At 39.2% G+C, this 21,843-nt stretch overlaps 2 protein-coding genes across 2 annotated transcripts; both read right to left on the bottom strand.

Moving 5' to 3' along the window:
* Positions 1 to 595: 595 nt before the first annotated feature.
* On the bottom strand, positions 596 to 3,937 carry rsl24d1 (ribosomal L24 domain containing 1). Its single transcript, XM_031283019.2, has 6 exons — positions 3,693 to 3,937; positions 2,030 to 2,143; positions 1,875 to 1,947; positions 1,705 to 1,768; positions 1,465 to 1,550; positions 596 to 1,092 (listed from the first exon to the last, which is right to left on the bottom strand). Exons 1-6 carry the CDS (start codon positions 3,771 to 3,773, stop codon positions 1,019 to 1,021), a joined length of 492 nt encoding a protein of 163 aa, XP_031138879.1. The 5' UTR covers positions 3,774 to 3,937; the 3' UTR covers positions 596 to 1,018.
* A 1,026-nt stretch (positions 3,938 to 4,963) lies between these two features.
* On the bottom strand, positions 4,964 to 20,082 carry LOC116038487 (protogenin B-like). Its single transcript, XM_031282940.2, has 19 exons — positions 20,016 to 20,082; positions 19,194 to 19,493; positions 15,978 to 16,122; positions 15,682 to 15,815; positions 15,283 to 15,579; positions 14,890 to 15,049; positions 14,530 to 14,777; positions 13,747 to 13,911; positions 13,167 to 13,472; positions 12,142 to 12,327; positions 10,240 to 10,335; positions 9,938 to 10,124; positions 9,537 to 9,664; positions 9,197 to 9,367; positions 8,564 to 8,746; positions 7,825 to 7,948; positions 7,599 to 7,737; positions 7,358 to 7,465; positions 4,964 to 7,260 (listed from the first exon to the last, which is right to left on the bottom strand). Exons 1-19 carry the CDS (start codon positions 20,080 to 20,082, stop codon positions 6,847 to 6,849), a joined length of 3,558 nt encoding a protein of 1,185 aa, XP_031138800.1. The 3' UTR covers positions 4,964 to 6,846.
* Between the last annotated feature and the right edge of the window lie 1,761 nt (positions 20,083 to 21,843).

Raw genomic sequence — 21,843 nt, 5'->3', positions numbered from 1 at the left:
CCTCAGTAAAACACAATCTATATTATTGGCAGATCAATTCGTAAGCATCTTTAAAAACATTTATTTCGGCCTAGAAGATAAAAGGTTATGCATTTATTTTTCATAGTATTTCTTGTCAATAGTCCACATGCTGTCATAGGTGGTAAAGGCCAATCAGACTAACTTCCACAGCATTAGTCAAATCACCTTAATTCATACTTCTGGATAAAAACAGTTGTATTGGGGGGATGAGACCAGAGACACACTGGTATAGAAGGGGAGGTAAAATTGTTTAACAAATGTGCTTTTAAATGTATCTTTAATGTTGTTACATTACATTGTCATTATTGTGAATCAGTTGGTCTGATACCTTGTGGTTAAATGAGTGACATAAGTGCAAATGATGAACCTAGGCCAATTGTTTTTTTTTTGCTGATATACACTACACTTACAGTATGTTAGACATGTAAATCCTATTCAATGAGGTGCTTACATTACACACATTTGTGTGCAGTGTAGGAAAGTGCAGCCAACCTTGTCTTTCTCCATAATGATCTTCATATTAACACAATCAACATCAGAAATGAAAGTAACACAAAAGTAAAATTCTGTTATGGTTTTTCATACTTCTGACGAAAATATTTTGATATGGCACCAACTTAGGTTTTAATTTAGCAATGGTCATAGTTGGGTCAATGTCACAGAAAAACAGAAACAAAAACAGAACATCACCCACAATATGTTTATTACATTTGTTTGTTACCTTTTAACATGTTCTGCATTACTGTAATACAGTTTACTATGCAACAGGATAGAGTAAATTCTTTACACATAGGGAAAACATATAGCTGGGAGGTATGTGGATAATCGCTGCTGCTTTGGAAGCAGATCTTTATTAGATCAATGCTTTTAACTGAATGCATTACTGTGTCCATCATCAGCCATTTGGAAATGTTATTCCAAAACAGAAGTACAATATAGTACAAGGCCAACTTGCTCACGAAAGTCATCACACAAACAAAACTCCTTGGGTATAAGATTAGTTATCATCCCCCATGTCCACGTCCTCTTGTAACTTCTGCACCATTTTGGCTTCCAATTGTTTGGCCTTTCCTGTAAAAAAACAAACAAAGCAAAGACAGAGTTTTAAGAATGCTGAAATCAGACTAATCCTATTCATTATGCAGTATTTTGTTTTTCCCCAAATGGATTTTCTTTTTAATAATCCATAACTGACAAATATCCATCACTACATTCAGTGTTTTCCCCAGGTTTGAAGAAGACTTGCATTGGTGCACATATTTGTGTCCACCTGTTTGTTCAGTGTATCAAGCTGCATTGTCTACTTTGTACTAATAGGGTGATGTGCAGTGTGCAAAATCAATGTCCCCAATTTAAATTCCTTGTACATAATTACATTATTATTATTATTATACTGGTGTATAACCTGGCCTTTACCTATACTATTGACTCAAACATTCTTACCTGCATGTGGTGCTTTGATAAGGTGAATATTTTTCTTCACTTCCGTGATGGCCTCTTCCTTCTCCAACTGTTTGCCCTTCTTTAGTCTAGAAAGTGGAGACAAAAACAGTAAAAGGTGAGCCAAACACTGTCAAAACCATGATTATAGAAAAACTGTTTAACATTAAATGGTTGACGTACAATGCAAAAAACTGAACTCAACAGATATACCCAAGAATGAACACAAAATAGTTCGCTCACCTGTTCATGATAAACCTTGCCTGGCGTTTCTGTTTTATTTCTTCCACCCTCTTCATTGCTTCCACTGTATAAATTAAAAGTGACAAATGACTCTTCAGTTCAAAAATAAAATGACAAAACATTTTCACAGCAAGTATACTGTAAATGTGAGAAATACAATTCTACATTACCTGTCTTGTCCCACAGATTCCTGTTATATTTAACAGGTATATTTCTACGTTTCTCAAACTCCAATGCGTTATCCTGAAAGAGAGCATGTTTGTTAGATAGGTAACAGTAAAACAAATGTATGACAGAGATATTGCTCCATAGATAACCAACTCACCACTGTCAGCTCCTTTCCTGATGCCTTTCTGAATGCCTTGGTCCATCTGGTTTTTCTTGGGTTACGCTTCTTCTTGAAGTTCTTGTGGCATTTTGATCTGCAGAATCTGAATGACTACATATATTTAAAAAGGAGGGACAGAAAAACATAATACGAGGTTCACCACAGGTCTTCAAATGGATATTAAAAAGGTAGACCTGTAAGCGTTTTATTTGCCAGGAGGATAAAAGGAGTTTGGGATTGATATAATATGGTTTTATAGAGTTGAGGTGCAAATTTGAAAAATTCAGCAGTAAAGCTTTGACATTACATTTATTGAAATGTACACACGCTCTCTTGATACATATTTATTAATATCGGACAGCATATCATCCGATATTTTATTATATACCGGGTCGGAGAGAAACGTATTTGATTCCTCTGTATGTCTGGCACATATTGCAGAATTGACAACAAAGTTGACTTGACTTATTACAGATACACCAGTATTACCATTAATAATAATAATGCATTTTATTTATATAGCACTTTTTTTTCAACACTCAAAAACACAGATTTAAAAAAGAAAGAAATCCACACACTAAAAATCCACTGGTCTGGTAAGTAATGGGAAACTGCAGTAAAGAGATTCTAAAGGTATGTTTGCAGTAAGGTTTAGAAAACAGTGTCGCCATTACAGTCTGTCCAGCTGAGACCTAAGATTGAGAAAGCAAGTTTATTTTCAACTGTAAAATGTCTCAATGTGTACATATCTAAGTCACATAAACGTTTGTTATGAGCTTATATAAAAGATTATTTAATGTATCAATTTTACTAACACTCTAATTCAAGATCAGCCTAAAATTCTACATCTAAAAAGGGATTATAAAAAGCTACAATGTCCGTTTTTAGTAACAAAATGCGCATTTACATAACATAGCCTAATAATTATGAATGTAAGAAAGACAACAAAAGTTAATTATGAAACAAAATTCAGTAATAAACAGACTGAGTTTAAAAACTAGTGGGTTTTTAGAAACTTTACTAATTAAAATGTACTATATATATATATATATAATTAAAATCACAAAGTAGAGAAATACCACCCTTGTTGAGCTTGTTTTATCTTTGTTGTGACTGTTTGTCAGGTGTAAACCAAGCAATGCTGCGTAATATTGAGGCCTCAAACATTAATACAAAGTTTAAAAAATATCGCTGACACAATCTTAGCAAACATAAGCTTCACAAAGATAGAATAATGTTCACATCAATAACTGTGGGGGTGTTTATGATTTGTCCACAGTGTAACGTTAACGCTAGCCCCCGTTTTCACAGCAAGGGCGAAACCAAGCCATACCCAAGGCCCTGCTAGTTAAATGTCCGGGCTCTTCATTAACTCGATTTTTATCAAAGGACAACATTTCAAAAAATATAATGTTAACCTTGTTGTGCTTCAACTCCACGTTTTAAATCACTCAGCACGGAGGTAATTAACCATCACGTTGAGTTTTATACAGTCTGTCTGAAACTAAAATCCTGTCTTGATCCCACGTGAGCGACTACAGCACGTTATGTTAGCAAGCTAGCTAAGTTTAGCCAGCTAGCCAACGGGCCAAGACTGACAGTCAAACACCAGCTTCTGTTACAGTTACAAGGTTATTCAGGAAGAAAGACAGTATCATACCTTGCAGTCGTTTCGTACAAACATCACCCCATGCCCGGGGTACACTGGTCCCGAGCAGAAATAACATTTTTCGATGCGCATTTTCGCAGCAGAGACGCTGCGTGCGACTACCGATAAAAACAAGACCGCCCGTCTCCTTCTTCTTCTTCTTCTTAGACACTGGCAGCTGAAAGCGCCTGGTGGAGTTTGGCTGCCCCCTGCTGGACCCTCGGCCACACCAATGTTTCTACTTTCAACTTCAGAGTTAGTTAGAGTTACGGCAGCCGGCATCCGTAATGTTGCATTGCTGCCACCTTTTGGAACTAAAATGCTTTACATGAATAATTAAGTTCAGCGTTTGTAAACATTTCTCTTGCAATGAGGGTAAGTCAGTATGGTGGAAAAATAACCCAAGGATATTATTACCTCACATTGTCCATTATGACCTGTTTTATACAGTCTATGATTATGAAATGTCCTTATAGCTATGGAGGCCCAAAGTGTTCAATTTGAAATATATATATAAAAAAAATAAGAATAATAATGTAAGTTATATGAAATAAACATATAAGTTATATGATATAAATAACCATATGAATAAAAAGAGTAAAGTATATAAATAAACAATTAACTGTAAAATAAATTAATGACAACTCATTACTATTACATTTTCTTTGTTTCAAATTTTGATTTACAGTTCACTTTTATTTCAGTATAGAGATATTTATTTAAATATGCCCCTTTCAAAAACTTTGTTCTTATTTCATAATGACCTTTCTTTTTAATTATCCATAACTGACAAATATCCATCATCACTATATTCAGTGTTTTCCCCAGGTTTGAGGAAGACTTGCATTGGTGCACATATTTGTGTCCACCTCTAGGTATTGTTTGTTCGGTGTATCAAGCTACACTGTCTTCTTTGTACTAATAGGGTGATGTGCTGGTATTTACACATGGTGAATGAGCCAACACAGAAGAAATACTGTAACTAACTCTTCATTATGAAAAGGCTTAAAAGGTGGGAGAAGACAGCCAGATAAAAACTCAGTGTTGAGCATCTGGTAAACAATTTCATTGTCACCTATCCTCAAAGCCTGTACTATTGTTTCAAGCTGTTAATGTATATACTTATACACTGTTATTCAAATAGTTATTCAATATTCCTTATCATCTTAACTTTTCTATAAATATTTAAAAGGATCATACACACACACACACACACACACACACACACACACACACACACACACAAACCCAAGGAGAAAAAGTGCAACGCAAAATGTTTTTTCCCAAGAACAATTTTATTATCTAGTATCTGGGATCATCTTGAGAGTATCAAAAAAGTCTGTTGCAACATTTCAACACTTAAAATAATTTGTTTTGATGCTCACTTGGGATTAAAAGATGTATTTTGGTATTCAAAAGCAGAAATATAAAAAAACGTAACTTCAATATTAACATTAAAGTCTACACTCTAAATCTACTTTTGGCACCTGAGTTAAGTCAGCAAAATGATCTGTGGCGCTAAAAAATAACCTTTTATATTAATGCATTACACAGAGAAACTTTGAACTTGAAACCAACTTATTAATATAGTAAAATGTCACATTTAAATTTGGAAATGTTTTTGTTTACATCATGCTAAAAAGACAATCTAAATGAAAAGAATTTCCAATATAACCTACGTAAGTATCATTCAGGTAAAATATCATGGTGATAAAAATACAGCAGAACAGTTTGACATCTCAAGCTTTGAAAAAAAACAACGTGAAAATGCCTTTCTAGCAATCAAAACCATTGGAAATTATATCACATTTAAATGCAAATAATGTAAATGAAAACCAAAGAAAATCACTAAATAACAGAGACTTCAAATTTCTTTGGTTAGGATTATTTGTATTACAAAGATATAAAAATTGATTATGTTGCTCTTCACACATAGGGTTTCCATTTTGATAGTCAGAATCCTTCATTGTCACACCTGGACAGGAATTATTATGGAGAGTAAAAGAGAATTCTTCCCCATACAGATGATTCTCTAAACAAAGAATAAATATCATCATCTATCATTGGCAGGACAAACTTGATCTTTGGTCTTGTGTCAAATATTTCCACCTTATAGTACTAAGGATCAACTGAATGAAAAGCCACACCCATCTGAGGAAGGAGACAACTCTTTGGATAATAGCATCGGCATCACCGCTGCGTTAAGCAATGGTCTACAAGGCAAATGGAACACAAGCCGGAGAGTCTTGTGCTAAAGCTTTCACCTGAATAAAGCATCAAGAAAATGTACACTGAGAAAAGCATTCAAACCACCATTCTAAGGGAAATTTACATCATTGGCAAGAACAATATTTTGGCAAACGCACCCTTAATGTATATCCTCTATATCTTTGGTTGCCTTAGAATATCTATTGTATTATCAAAAACTCTTTGGGTACAATTTTTCCCGTCTTTGGATCTCTTCTTCTATAGTACAAAAAGTCCTTTTGATATTAAGGCCATGTTAAAGCTTTGAGTTCAGTGCACTGGAAATGCCAAACGATATTGTATGATAGCTCAAATAGTTTGACAACATCTAATGCACTTATTTTCACAACACAAAGTACATCATTCAAAGACAAACAATGTAAAACAAAAGCTCTTTCAACTGTGAAAATAAAATTTCAGAGAATTAAAAAAAATGAGGACCTCTAGATAATAACGCCCCCAACAGACATGGCAATGACATATTTTCACCTTGTCCCCTGAGTCTGAGATAATACTGCACAATATGTGGTAAAAAGGAGGTAGTAATGTATACACAGAACACAAAGGTAGATAATCAGTCAACAGGGCCTAATTACACCCTCTGTTCCAGTGGAAAGTAATTCAACGTAATGAAAATGTATCACAGTACATTTTTGACATTCTTTTTAACATTCGTCATGGGTGAGCTTTGGTTTAGGACAGACAACACCAAACACAGACAAACAGGTAGAAAGAAAAAAATGGAAATAAAATGTTATAACAAACATTCATACAAAATCCTGAGGTAGATCCGAAGCAAAAGCACATTTCGTCCATCACAGCAGCTGGCTTCCTGATCCCTTGTGCCTCAAGAAATAACCGAGGGGCTCAACTCAGGAAGCCAAGAGGTAGAAGTGGAGTAGATCCATGCCGGGCGATGTCAGGAGCCGACTGCTTGGGATGTGTGCAGGGCAGGATGAGAGCCCTCTGAGGTGCAGCAGAACCGGATAGCATCAGGGGCGGAGTGATGGAGAGGATGGCTCAGCATCTCCTCATTTTCCACTTCAAAAGACTGCTTCAGCTCAGCGACAGTGGTACCATCGTCAGACCCAAAAGATTCAGGTCTGGAGCTTTGGCTGGTCGAAGGGTTGCTCACCTCTTCATTGCTTTCTTCGTTGGAGTAGTGTCCAGAGTCTCCTGTCTCTTGGCTGCCCTCACTGGAGTGAGAGCTCTCCGAGTGATAAGGCCCGTAGATGATCTCTCGGGACGAAGGTGGCAGGGGCGCTGAACCTAAATGCCCCTCATACCTCAGAACAGTTTTGCCAGCCTCATACAAGCTGGCTCTCCTCTCAGCCTAAAGATATAGTGAAGACAAAATTGAAATTAAGATTAAAAACAGAAATCGGACAGAAAAGAAAGCTGATTGACCAGAATAATGTTGCATCACTTACATCACTTTCAGCTGGATTCCTTATCTCCCTCTTGAAGAGCAGCCATCTCTTGCTTTGATTATTGCTGGCGATTTGACTGGCACTATTTATGACCATATTAGCTCCACCCTGTAACAAATGAGAAAATATATGAGAGATACATATTTTTGTTATGGTCCTGTGCTCTTTTGGACATCAAACATGTAACTGTGAAACTTAAAATTCTATTTCTGCAACCACAAGAGCCATCACTTTATCTCACCTTGGCATCTAGAAAGTGGTGACTTATCATGGGTATGAGGGCCTCAGCATTCTCTGTATGGTGATTATTAGGCAGGGACAAACCAGCATGTGGACCTTCAGCAGCTCCCACAGCAATTACTTTGTGACTGAAGGATTTTCTATTACAAAGATAATAATGCAAACGAATGTCAGAAAAAAACTAATTGTTTATGTTTTTCATTATTCCAAATGATTATGATCAGTACCTTGGTCTGCCCTTACTGATGAGGATTAAGGCACACATAACAATACAGGCCAAGGCGATGCACACACCAACAATGATCCCTGTCATAGACCTCTGGTCTATGTGGTAGATACCATCAGAAGACACTGAAAGATAAACAACAGTGTTTAAGATTGGAAATAATTACACATTAGCTACACTTATTTAGAGAAAATAAATATACAGAGGAGAGATAATGCTGAAGAAATACAGAAGTTAATACTGTCAGTCTAGAAACTGCTGTTTAACAAACTTCACATTCATCTATTGTTGTTTGCAGTTCATGGTCAACACTGTGTGCAGGACTTGAGGTCCATTAAAAAGTACACTAAGCTTTCAGAAAAAGCAGAGGAACTTTCATTTACTCGCCATAGTTCATTTTTACTAATGATTATGCATTTATACTGGTGTCAAAGTGTATCACTACACTGTAAAAATGCACTGATGTCAACACAAGAAACATAGATTTAATAAAGCTAGCAAAGATTTTATTAAGCTACTTAGTGACACTAAATGGCATCACAAACCTAACATTACATTATAGCCTGAGAGAAATTCAAACCATTTCATTTCAACACTAACACCAAAGTATGGCTCTCCTTTTACATTACTATTATTATAAACTTAATGCCACATAACTACCAGCTTGATATTACAAATGAATCAACTCATCAAGATGAGACGCCTCTATCTTGAATGCTCTAGTGTTTAATGATGCTTACCTGTTGTATGTGGGAAGCTGTCAGAGTGCCTGGGGTTCTTGCTGCGGTGGGTGTTTCCACGCTTCAGTGCCAGCTCCACAATGTTAGAGAAAGGCCCATCACCGAACTGGTTGGAGGCAGAGATTTTCACCAGGTAGACATTCCCCGCCTCCAGCTTCTCCAGCAGGGCCATTGTGTGGCTTCCTGTAAACAAAAGCAGAAACACACAGCAAGAATTAGAAATACAGAAAACTGATACAATCCACTATAACTCGTGGTGAGAGAAGGCTCCTATGTGATACACAATCAACAGGGTAAAATATATCGAAATGTTTCCTGGAAACAACATTTTCTTATATGTTTAAAAATTGCCCTACAACATTCCAATACTCACACTATGGGGCATACAAGTGCTTTAGATATATTCAGTGGTTAGTTTATTGTGCTTAATGGAATTTCTAAAATCTCTTTCATGGCATTACTTCATCGTTTCCACTAGCTATCTATGTGATGTTCTGCTATAGTATATCTGTCTAAAATTGCAATTTGATTACTTTAAGTGTTTGTAAGAAGTAGTGCTGGGACACATATTTCCCTCAAAATACTTTCTGCATCACTGACTTTACAAATAACGTGATCCAGTCCACTACTTACCCTCCCTCTGTAATATTTGCCAGCGTCCAGCCATCCAGGCTTTCTGGGAAGCGTACAAGATGGTATAGCGTGTAACCACCACATTGGGCTCTGTGGGCTCCCTCCAGGACACCAGAGCAGTGTCATCCTCGATCAGAGTTACACGCACTCCTGCAGGTGGTTGGCTAGGTGCTGTAGACAGAGAAACCACATTCACAATAAACAATACTTGCTGAGAAATTTACTGAGAAATATGCAATTATCTGATTTGAGTCTGGACGGTTGAGGAAATGATGAGATATACAAACAGCAACATAGTCATGGCAAAATAATGATTGAGTAATTTACAGCAATTTATTACCTGCTGGCAGAGTCTGATGGTAAACAACAGAACTCCAGGGACTCGACATCTGGTCCACATGGAGACGCACAACAAACTCATAGCGAGTGTTTGGATCCAAATTCTGAACCATCACACTCTGTCTGGTACTGTGGACAGACATCATTCATATATTATGAGCATTTTGCAGACAATAATCCAGAGCTACTGACTATATAAAATGTGAAACTGTAGGGCAATCTTAAATTCGTACATCATCATTACAAACAGCCAATGATAAAAAGTACAAGGGCGGCATCCACACATAATTTGCAAACGTGCAGTGTAATATCACAAAAATATGTAAGCAACCAAACCAAAAGATCTTCTTTTCTTCCGTGCCAGAGGTAAAATACTGAATATTTTGGGCATTATCATCTTACGTTTGTAGGTAGCGTATAGCAGAGGCGTTGTGGATGCCCACAGGTGTACAACGGACTGTATAGCTAACAGCTTTTCCAGAGGAGAAAGCAGGACGGCTCCAGCGCAGAGACACTGCAGATGAATTGTTGGCCAAGACAGTCACATGATCTGGAGGCGGAGGGGCCGCTTCCAGTTGGTCTCTAGCCGCTGAATGATGGAAAACAAAATGCATATTTTCGTCACATTTTTAAATTTGAGAAAAAAAATAATTCCATTATAAATTGTAAGACCTTTGAATTAAACAACAGAGGACAGTACTTACACACACATCCCGGAGTACTAATTGTTTGGTCTGTCTGATAGCCATCTCCAGCTTGACCGACAGCCAGAATCTTGACATGATACTTTCTCCTTGGATCTGGAACACAAATATCAATTTGTAGCCATTTCTACCCATGTTGCTAAAACTAAAACTGAAGGTTGGTCAACATAACATTACAGTAAATTACTTCAAATAAAAAGTCCAATAGAGGATTTGGTTGATAATTTTAAACCCTGAAAGTGATGGTTAACAAATAGAGCAGCATCAGTTGATTTTATTAAAGGCATGTATGGACAATGCATGATCTCCGGAGTCACCCCAACCTCTCATTTATCACGCATTGTCATGTGTAAGGAGCATGAGATAGATCAACCAGACCCAAGGCCAAGTAAATATGGTGACACGATCAATAAGCTCTATGAAAATGATACCACCTTTCCCTTTTGAAAGCATATAAAGATCAACAACTATGAAATCCTATCAGCACTAGGTTGTGTTTTAAAACACAATACAAACAAATCACAAAATCTGAGGGGACCAACAAAGGTGAGATGAGGTAAAAGATAAAATAAAAGTACAAAGTAATTATGGGACATATAAGGCGGTATCCAGTACTGGTTAAACAACATCAGAAAGATCACTGAGGTCTGGGGGCAGGAAGCTTTTGTTTGAAAATATGCAATCGAAGTTAGAATGAAATCAATTTAAAACACAACATTTTAACTTGAGAAGCTACCATAGCTCCTAAATCAGGATGTTTTTAGGGAGTGTTAAGATTTGTTTTATGCCTTCAGTGTGAAAGGTCAGCCTATGGGTATTGACAAGTGAAGGCTGTGTGTCCAGGCCTGCTGTGGGGGCTGGGCCAGGGGCAGCACTCAGCTGCTGGGGTCCTAGGCCCATGGGACTATAGGGGGGGTTTGACTGGGGTCACCAGGTCAGGCCAAGATAGAACAGAAAGAATCTGGGCGCAGGACTGTGAGAGAGGAGCTGGGCCTCTTTTGTTCCCCCTTTCACATCCTTCCTACTGGCCTTGTAGGAACACAGAAAGAAACATGGCTCCAAAACAGAACTTATCAGTGATATTTAGCAGCTTGTGTGATTATCAATATTGAATCATACTGAAGAGTTTCACATATCTAGCAAGTTATTACTACAAAAACATTTAAACTAAAAACAGTTAACAATCTACCTATTGCTATTTCAACTTTTTGAGTATGAACTGCGCAAGAACCACACTGTGCTTAAAGACTCACATCAGACAAAAGGATTATGGTTAACAGTTTTGATCAGTATGGCCCTGGTTCATACTACATATAGATTGCTGTGGGTTATTTACATGAACAGCACAGACGACCAGTGGGGGAAGGGTCCTAATCCAGGACTGCTGTCTCACAGCTAGAGGTCAGTGGCTCGGTCCAGCTTTGACCAATCCCAGGGGTCTTTGTTTGTGTGTTTCAGTGTCCAGTTAAAGGAGGTAGTGGCCAGGGTCTTACAGGGCAGGTCTGGCCCTGGATGGAACACAATGACCAGGGGTAATTATGCAAGCCGTGGGATGGGAAACGGTGGTGGGAGGGACATCTGGATCCTGACCTCTAACCCTGGGAGCCTGCTCTCACACACAACCCCAGCCAGACTGGAGGGGGCTACTGGTTAGGCAAGAGGGGTCAGCCCATATTGATCAGGACAGAGGGTGAAAATGCAAATGTAGCTTCCAACTGCCCACTGAATTAAATTGGGACCCATTTGAGTGAGGTCACTCCCTGTTGTCTCTTCACCAATTTTACAGGTGTAGATGGCAGAAAAGCACTATTGTCAAATATACATGTTTTATGTTTTTCAGCCACTCCACTATCCCATCATCTCACAACTAGACAGCTATGACAACAGGCGTGCATCACTCACCAAGGCCACTGATGGTGTAGATATAGGTTTGAGCCTGTAGCTTGATGATGAGCTGCTCTGGTTGGCCTTCCTCATGGTAACACAGGTGGTAACCCTGGACAGCCACAGATTGTGGGGATGTTTGCCAGCGTGCCACAATGGAGGTGCAGTTAAGCGGCTCAAGTTGAAGAGTAGGGGCTGAAGGCACTATGGGGCAGAGACAGCAGACATGGAATCAATACACACTCATATTCAAAATATTGCTGAGCACAAAGTAAGACTGAACAAAAAAACAACAGGACACTGAGTATAGAAAAAGGATGGATGGATGGAAGATCATCTCATTAACAATGGCTTGGGTGTGACAAAGTTATAATTTAAGCTGCACATTGCACCAATACACATAACATTTTAGAAGACTCTTCATTCACTAGTATTCATGTTCTAACCTACCTCTCAAATAAAAAAGTATAATTCTACTGTGCAGCTCTACATCACCTAAATATACACCCAAACTTTTGAAAACAAAATGTCCAGCTTTGGTGTTTGGATAAAAAGCCTCCCCCAACACACCAGGCCATGAAAAGAGGCTATTCTTTCCCCCACATAGATGCCTGAGGCCCTCTCTTTATGACCCGTGACTGAGGCCACTCTCACATCACTGACAGCGAAGGGCAAAGGTTCCTGGGTAACCAACACAAAGACTGTGGGACAATGCTACAAGAGCAAACTCCAGTCATAGGCTGGCCACTCTGCGTGAGCTCTAGTGATCCTCCTGGTATTCTAAGAGCAGCAAAACAACGATGTAACAAAAGCAAAAGCATAGCCAGTTACAAGTTTAGCACTATGTGATCGATAGCATCTGATTGTTGTTTGCTTCTTCCCCTGCCGAAGATGCCAGATTTTTATATATATATATGTATATATAACCATGTGTTGAGACTGCATTACATGAGATTGTATAGATAAGAATAACATACAGCTTTACATCACCAGCTCTAAAAAATGTATGACAACATTTCCTCTTCAGCCTCCTGCAGGTTTACCTTTGCTGCTGGATGTCTTAGGTGTACGGTGCGAGGTCCATGCAGAAGGCTCACACCAGCCCACACGGGTGGCTGCAGCCATGCGGAGCAGGTAGATGGTGTCAGGCTGCAGGCCCTCCAGCAGATATTCGGTGCTGTTCTGAGGTAGCTCCACAGAGGTGACAGTGCTGTCCGCAGCTGTACGATAGGATAGTCTGTATGCAGACAACCGGCCGCGACTCACTTTGGCAGGCAGCGGCTGCCACGTCACCTGAATATCTGTGGAGCTCTGGCTGGTCAGACTTAGCTCTGGGGTACGCAAAGGCACTGCGGAAAGACATGGATACAATATATATACTTCACTGTGATGTGGTTATGGATTTCTTCAGAATATAAACATGATGGCAAAAAGCTAATATTTCAGTTTACACACACATATTTGCTGTTAGTGAGTAGAAAATTGTTCTAACAACAGAATGCCCACCCCCCTTATTTCCACTCAAAATGTGCTCTGTACACACATCACTTGCATGCATGTGAGCTTAACTACCAGAGTGATTTATTGCAAGGAATGCTTGGAGTCTCAAAGCTCTATGCTTACCATCCTCCAGGGTATGTTGACTGACTTGGTCTGACATACGACTGGCTCCCATTGGCATATAAGCCACGATGTAAAAGCTGTAGTTTCGAGCTGGCTCAAGGTCATCGATGATATAGCTGGTCGTGTCGTTGCCAATAACAACTTGGTATTCTTCGTTGTTTAGACCTGACATGGAGCAGATCATAAAAGAAAGAAGAAGGGGCTTCTATGAAAGGTTGTCAGGCATGTACCATCTAAACAGTCAGTGTTTTGACAGGCTTGATGCTTGCAGTTTCTGAGTGTCACTCATCTTTTATATAAACAGTTGTAACGCAAGCCACAGCCACGTAACTGCCTCCAGGCCTCTTGAAGCAAACCTAATTAAACATCTAAAAATGTGTTTACCACAAAGGCAGACTTGACTTAATAGAGTTACTTAACTGTCAATATAATGGTAAAAGTTAAATATCTCCTGATGCGACTGGTCTGCAAGACTGTGAGGCTTTTAAAAAGATATCCTGTCCCTTTAACTGCAAGCAGAATGAGCTGGGGAGCGGACAATGGACTGGCTAAGCCTGTTGTTATTTCAGTGAAGTTGCCATTCTGAGTCTTCCTTGACCTCTGCTCTGTGCAGCAACAACAGATGGCCTTCACCAAAGAAAGTAGATCACATGTGAGAGAGTGAGATAGCGTATTGTGGTTGCCTGTCATCCTGGATCTTTTTACACCTTCCCAGTTCACAACTAGTGTTTTTAAGCTCAAATGAAAAACCTGAAAGATTTTTCTGGATTTTCTGGGTCTCACCTTCAGCCTTCATATAATGGATGGAGTAGGCAATGACTTTGTCTGCATTGTAGAGAGGTCTCTCCCAGGCCAGTAAGATAGCAGAGCTCGAGATGGTCTCAGCATGAATATTTCTTGGTGCACTGGGCCTGTCCTCGGACATGACCACAATAAGGCGAGCTAACGACAGGACAGAACCCTGTTCACTCTCTGCCATGCACTGATAGATGGCATCATCCTCAGGGATGATCTGGGTAATCACCAATTTACTGTGAAACAATAAAAAATGTATTAACAATCAGTACTAAACTCAAGAAATTCCATTTTATTCGATCAAGGCAGGTTCTTTACATGGTACTTAGTTATGTTTGATTGCAATACCTGTTGTACATCTTAATCCTCCCATTTAAGTGAACCTCTTCTCCATTCTTTAGCCAGCTAATGAGTGGCGGAGGCACTCCCTTTGCTTGGCACATAAAACGGGCAGTGCCTGCTCTTGGACGGGTCTGGCTCTCGGGCCTCTCGACAATGGATGGTGGCACTGAAACAGAGGTGTAAGAAGACAAGTGATAAAAACACAGTCTATTGTTTTCAATTAATTTACCCACAAAACACTAATTGTAGGGCATCTTGCACCTATTGCTTTCTCTACAAGCAGGTATGGAATTATTCTCTGAATATAAAACTTAGTTCACATCTGCAAAAGCTTTTGTTGTGTAATGACATATGGAATATAAGAAGAAGGCTGGAGATGTAGTCTGAGAGTAACTGTACCTAGAACTGTGAGGTTGGCTGCAGCAATAGTGTAGTTGCGGGTTCCAGGGGTGGTGGCTCTGCAGAGGTAGACTCCACTGTGCTTGGAATTGACATCAGTAATAACCAGGTTCCCACTGCCCAGCACTTTGGCGTTGTACACATCGATGGGTTTACTGTCAGCACGGCTCCAGGAGATGATGGGCCAGGGATTGCCTGTGGCCACACACTCTAGCACCACAGTTTGGTGAAGAGAAACTGTGACATTCTGAGGTCCAGCAATGATTCTGGGCCTTTGAGGTGGCTTAGGGTCTATACCTTCACAAGAAGAGGAAAATGTTAAAAATCAATTCACCTTTCCATATATAATGTGATGGTTTACTGCTCATTCCTAAAATCCAGTTAATGCAGTCTCTGTACCTTGGCTGACTGTCAGTGTGGCCTCTTTACTCTTCAAACGGCTACCAATGTTAGTTGCCACACATCGATACTGTCCAGCATCTTCCAATTGTACACTGTGGATCTGAAGGACTCCATTGGGCAAAACCGTTATTCTGGGAACATAAAATGGTAACATTAGGGTCAAACTAGCGGGTATATGTACACAGCATCAGCATTTAGGAGCAGCTACTAGATTACAAATACATGTTGTTCACAAAACAATTGGATTAAATGGTGTTGGTGTCTAAAATCGCTCCAGGCATGTCTGCAGTTACCTGTCTGTTCGTAGTGGTAATGTGTTTTGGTTGAGCTCCCAGGTGATTGTGGTGGGAGGGCTGGAGGTGACAGCACAGGAGAATCGTGCCACTGAGCCCTCAGTCACCAGCATAGGCACAGGATGTAACACAAACTCTGAGATACCTGTGGAAAAAAATAAATAATCAATCAAGTCTGAAATATCACCAGTAGAATATTTCAACTAAACCTAATTTATAAGTGTGAGTATTTGTTGAGACATGGTTAGTTCCACCGATTTATTTTGCAGTTATATGTGGTTGTCACTTACTAAATATAGCATTTTCTTTCTATAGTTGGTAAAACATTACACATTATGCATGCAAAGCCCTGACTTTGATGGATGTTAAGTGATTGTATGAAAGGAATTGATCTTTTTAAGACACCATGATCTTGCTTGTGTGCAGATGAGTTATCAGGTCCCATACTGACCAGCTGGTCCAATCAATGGATCAATTGAAGAATGACATTGAATAATACATTGTTATAGATACAAACTAATCAATTCACTTTCCATAAAAGGGATTTTTCAGAAAATACTGGGAATATCAAAATATCAAAATCAAATATATAAATGAAAAACTATCTCTTGCAGAAGTCAGGGATGACACACTACACTGAGGCATAGTGTGCCATTTTGTCAGATTCATGTTGCACATATTTTACAGCTATGTACAGTATGTAAATGTTCTGCTTAGACCCTGCTATGTAGACACTGATTAAGTATAAATATGCTTGCTTTAAAATTACTAAAACAACTGTGATTAAGTTGCTGAGTCACATGCTGTTTATGTGTATCCAAAAGGTCTTTCAATAATCACCGCAAATGAGCAATCCCCCAATCTGCATTTGTTTCCAGAATACTCTGTAAAATATGACCAATGACCTTCATTCATTAAGGTGATAACTATCTCCCTTCCCCCTCACTCACAGGAAGGAAGTCAATAATATGTTAAAGAAAATCAATACCTGTACTTCCACTTAAGCTCCACATTCAAATCATAAGCTTTGGGACATCCAAATTAAAGAGCAATCCTTTAGTTCAAGACCTAATCTCGTCAATATTACACAAATAAACTGGCAACCCTGTTATGTGAAGTGCATTAGGAGGTTAGCCTTAACCAGGGCCAGGAAAAATTATCCTTTAGGGTTTGGTTGCGAATGAATCCTTTGAAATGGCAGTAGATTTTGCTTTATGGTTAGTACATCACAACCAATTCCTATGCCAAAATACATTTAATTATCTTCCAATGGTCAGAATTATCATGAAGTCTGGAACAATACACCTATTCTGTCTCCAGACAACATGGCTGACTGGTGAGCATCATGAAATGCCCTCAGCACCTGGTAAGGAGTTAAAAAACAAGTTTGTTTACTCTCTGGGAGATAACACATCGTCTTCACTCGTGTTGGGATCAGTGATGTAGATGGTGGGTGTGGCCGGCACAGACTGATCTGCTAATATGGTCACCTCTGTTATAAAGAACAAATCAATGTCTAGGTCAAACAGCACAAAGGTTTCTCACAAAAGGTCAAAGTTCGCTTCAAGCCCCTGTCCATTCAATTTTAGCCCAAACTGGGACCAGATCGAAGTCAGTTTATCATTAGTCTACAAAAGAGAACCTTGTGATTTGTATGCTGTTTATATCCTATATCAAATGATACAGTAGTATTAAATTATAATAGCAAAGCACATATGTGCTTATTTTGCAGATATTGTAAGAAATATATGACAGATATGGGACACCCTCTGTAAATCCAAGAGGTGCTAAAACTAGTAATGTAATCCTAGAACGGAAGGAAAATACCTCCCGAATGTAAACATGTTTTGAAAGGATCATCACTATTACTGGAATATCAGGCCCGTTCAATCACATGACAAACTGGCCTTTCTTTAACAAAAGGACTCTGCTTGACAGGGCAACACAGGGACTGATCCAGTGAAAGGGATTGTGGGCTGGGAGAAAGAACAGCCGGGCAGCCCAGCCAGAGCAGGCCTGTGACATCACAAAGCCTTTCCCTGCTGACCCCTGACCCCCAGGACCTCTGGACAGAAGGGGAGCACACAGGAGGCCCATCCTCCACTCCCCGCCTACAGCTGACCAAAAACCTTTAACCCTTTCACTGACAAAAGCTGGACGCCAGGCCAAACTTGACTGTTTTTATGTGGTCATCCTATAGAAAATTGATTTTTTTTGTTGCCCTTTAACAGATTGACAACAATCGCAACAAAATTGTCAGAGTAGAGTTGGTGGGTTTATACGCTCATATGATTTGTTTTCCTGTTTGTATTTTAATATTTATAAATATCTTCCTGTGTGATAATTGTATCTAGATCTCCATAGGTTTGTACTCTGGAGTATTGGGACATATTGCCCCAAACTTTATATCCTCAGTGTCAGTGTCAAAGTCAGTATACTTCAGAAAGCCATGCTAGTTTCCATGACACCAGTCATAGGATATCCTTTCTAGGACCTGTGAAAAGTGTCCATGGTAGACCAGGCCCATTGAATAGACACAGCTGTCCAGTCCCATGATATGTAGACAAATAAATGCCCTGAAAACCTAGCCTTTTCTTCTGGGGCGGTCAGGATTACTCCAAACAAAGGCTAAAAGGCAATTGTCCTTTCAGAGATTCTTCTGTGTAGCAGACCATTCAACAATTACACATAGCCTCAGTGACAATGCAATCCCACGAACATAAGAACAGAGAGAAGGCTAATTTCCAACTTTTTGCCAATGTTTCTTACTTTCACATATGTGCAAGTTACATTTCCTCAAAACAGGGAAAAGATAGTTTACTCAGACTCAGTGCTGCCTGTTTATAGAGTATTTATGAGCTTTTAGATTGACTCTCCATCTACCTTTTACTGTCTCTTAAAATGATCGTATAACTGGACGGACAGCTTTAAACTCAAGCATGACCAAGTCTGAACAACTTCCAATAACAAGGAAACCCATACTTTAGAGGTTTTTCCTCAGTAAAGAAAAAAGAGGGTGGGGTGGGGTTACATCTGCTTCCCATCCCCAGGTTAATAACCCATGAACTTGGCATTCTAATGCCTGCATGTTGACACCACAAAGTGTATATCACCAACAAGTTTAACCCATCCTCATCTTGGTCACAACAGTGGATAACAGGAATAAAGTCCATGTTAGCTTCAGAGAATCCCTTTCACTCTAAGCTCCATACTTACTTGCGATAGTCAGACGTGATCTTTGGCTTAGGATAGCTCCATATTTGTTCTGGGAGAGGCACTGGTAGAATCCTTCATCTGAATCCTCCTTGGTATGCTTTATCTTTGGTATGTACAAGGAGCCGTTGGGCAGAAACTGTATGTGCTCACTTTCTGCCAACCGAACTCCATTTTTCAGCCACTTGATAGTGACTGGAGGCAGCCCATGAGCCTGACAGTCCAAGACAGCAGGGTCCTTTGGTAGTAAGGTAACATCACTGGGCTCTGTGATGAAAGACAACTCGCTGAAACACAAAACACCTGGAGGAAAAGAATGGGAACATTAGTAAATAGTTGGTTATGTTTCTGAGCAATGGAAGACTACAACTGCACAACAATAACTCGAGCTACAGCCTGACATACAATAGTCTACAGATCATGTAGTTTATATTACAAGAAAACTACATTTATTTTTACAGAAAACGATCAAAAAGCAGCATAGAGAATGGTGTTGTTGACAATTTCTTAGTAACGTAACTAACGTTACTGACTGTGTAAAATAATAGCAGCTGTATTACGGTGGTTACCATACGTTGTAGCCTATAATTTGCTATCCTGATAAAAAAAAAACATGTATCTGTCAGAAACAGTGATGTATGGTAAGTGATGGTGTTTTATTATTCGCTGCCATAATATTAGACATGAAGTCAGCATCCGAATCCGACCTAACTTACTTTAACGTTAGCTATATACGCAGCAGCTAACGTTAACGTTATGCCATCAAACAGTTCGTGCGCGGACCACATATCAGGTCAGCACACTAAAACAAAAACATACACTTACTTGATAAAGGAAGAAACAAAACAAAAAAAAGCCAGTCCTGATAGACTTTCATCTTAAACTTTGCCATTTATCCGGATTGTTGAGTCATTTTCCTCCACCGCGAACCGCCGCTCTCCTGCGTGCTGTCCGTATATCCCCAAATCACTAATGCCAGCAGCGGAGGACCAAAGGCTCTACAGGGGTGTCAGCCCCCCCACACCCGCCTTCTCACGCATGCGCAGACAGCACAGTCCAATAGCAAGTGTGTCCCAAAGGTAGTAATACATGAGGTCTGGGGATCCCAGGGGCCCCCGGAAAGAACTGTCACAAAACAGGACCTGGAAACTAAAACCAAACATGGCCTGTGTTGGCTAATAATGTGTGCCTATCTTCACGTTATTTTACATAAATAAAAAGGATCTTTGGCAAGCACATTTGAATTGAAAGATTCTCTCTTGTATCCTTGAGTTTTGCCTCTTGTGTAATCTGTCATTTTTCTTACTAATATTTTACAGGTTTTCTGGTGCACCTAAAAGTAGCTTGAAGTCTTCTCTGATCCATATAGTTTCATGTGTTCACACTTTATTTAGCCTACCTATGCTATTCTCATTCTGTTTGTTTTTATTTCACCACTGCTTTTTCTGTCTACTTTGTATAGAAAGCATTTATTGCATGTCTTTTCTGAAAGACGTATCCCTCCTCTGTTCCTGAGGTTTCACTCTTTATTCCTGTTGAACGGGATTTTAGGGGTGTTTTCCTTATCCACATAGAGGGTCTAAGGATGAAGGAGAAGGTATGATATAGAAGTTATGATATATTGTTTGTAAATCCTTCTGAGACAAATTTTTGATTGTGGGCTTTTTAATTGACTAGATTTGACTTAAATTGTTCAACATGTTGAGAGTTTTTATTTCTGTTGACAAACTACAAAGCTGAAAGGTACATTTATGTCAAGCTGTGATCAGGTCCATAGACTAATACCCTACATATACAGTAAATTTCAAACTACAAATTAATCAGAAATTAACTATTAATTTCCCATGTAGCAACTAAGCCTTGTGAGATTTGTTTTTCTGTGCATCAGATATTTAAGACAACAAAATAAGATGAACATAGTGAATTATCAAAGGCCACTGGTAATAAGGTCACCCTGAACGACATCTGCTTCTACCACACAGCCTGGTAATTATGAGGAGATATTGATGGCTGCAAGTCAGCTGCCTAATGAATTCAAATATTGATCCAGCGACCGTGCCTTTTGACAATGACAATCACGTCTCCCAGCCCTCATTCAATAGCAATACAATGGGCTCCAGCTGTGAAATCCATCACCCATCCATTGGTACAGGTAAATGCAGTCATCACATTCAGAATGGGAACTGTGTTGTGCCTTCCAAACGATATTATGTAACTCGTATTCTCCACAATATCTATGAATCGTTGTGTAATAATTTTAAGGGATTACTGCCATAAACATGCACCTCCACACTTCCATATCCAGTCAAACGAGGAGAGCGTGGTGTAATTATGTATTGATTAGAACTAACTATTGATTTAATCATTCAAAACCTTGTCGTTATAATTTAAGGCTCAAAACCAATGGTCAGGTTTAAATCATTCTATAATGTGTTTACTCAATAGTTTAGATTTTCAAATTATTTTATTAAGGATTCTTTGCAGGAGAAAAACGTGCATCTAATATTATGTATTTAAATGGCCTTTTCTTTATTAGGAAACACACTTATGTTTTAGTTTTTTAGCCATGGATGGTTATTAATTAACTACTTCACTAACATACAGTGTGTTACTGTTTTCAGACAAGTAATTGACATGCATTAGTTGGCATAGA

The sequence above is a fragment of the Sander lucioperca genome, chromosome 7 (genome assembly GCF_008315115.2).
Source record: "Sander lucioperca isolate FBNREF2018 chromosome 7, SLUC_FBN_1.2, whole genome shotgun sequence".
Classification (NCBI taxonomy): domain Eukaryota; kingdom Metazoa; phylum Chordata; class Actinopteri; order Perciformes; family Percidae; genus Sander; species Sander lucioperca.
Note: the sequence above shows the minus strand (reverse complement) of the source record. Positions and strands in the feature narration are given on the sequence as shown.

Coding starts and splice junctions, on each gene's coding strand:
- LOC116038487 (XM_031282940.2), bottom strand. CDS start 20,082: ATGGCAAAGTTTAAGATGAAAGTCTATCAGGACTGGCTTTTTTTTGTT. Junction 15,050..15,282: donor AGCCAACCTCACAGTTCTAG/GTACAGTTACTC, acceptor CCTCTGTTTCAG/TGCCACCATCCATTGTCGAG. Junction 10,125..10,239: donor TAGTACTCCGGGATGTGTGT/GTAAGTACTGTC, acceptor TCCATCATTCAG/CGGCTAGAGACCAACTGGAA.
- rsl24d1 (XM_031283019.2), bottom strand. CDS start 3,773: ATGCGCATCGAAAAATGTTATTTCTGCTCGGGACCAGTGTACCCCGGG. Junction 1,948..2,029: donor CAGGAAAGGAGCTGACAGTG/GTGAGTTGGTTA, acceptor GCTCTCTTTCAG/GATAACGCATTGGAGTTTGA. Junction 1,769..1,874: donor GAATCTGTGGGACAAGACAG/GTAATGTAGAAT, acceptor TAATTTATACAG/TGGAAGCAATGAAGAGGGTG.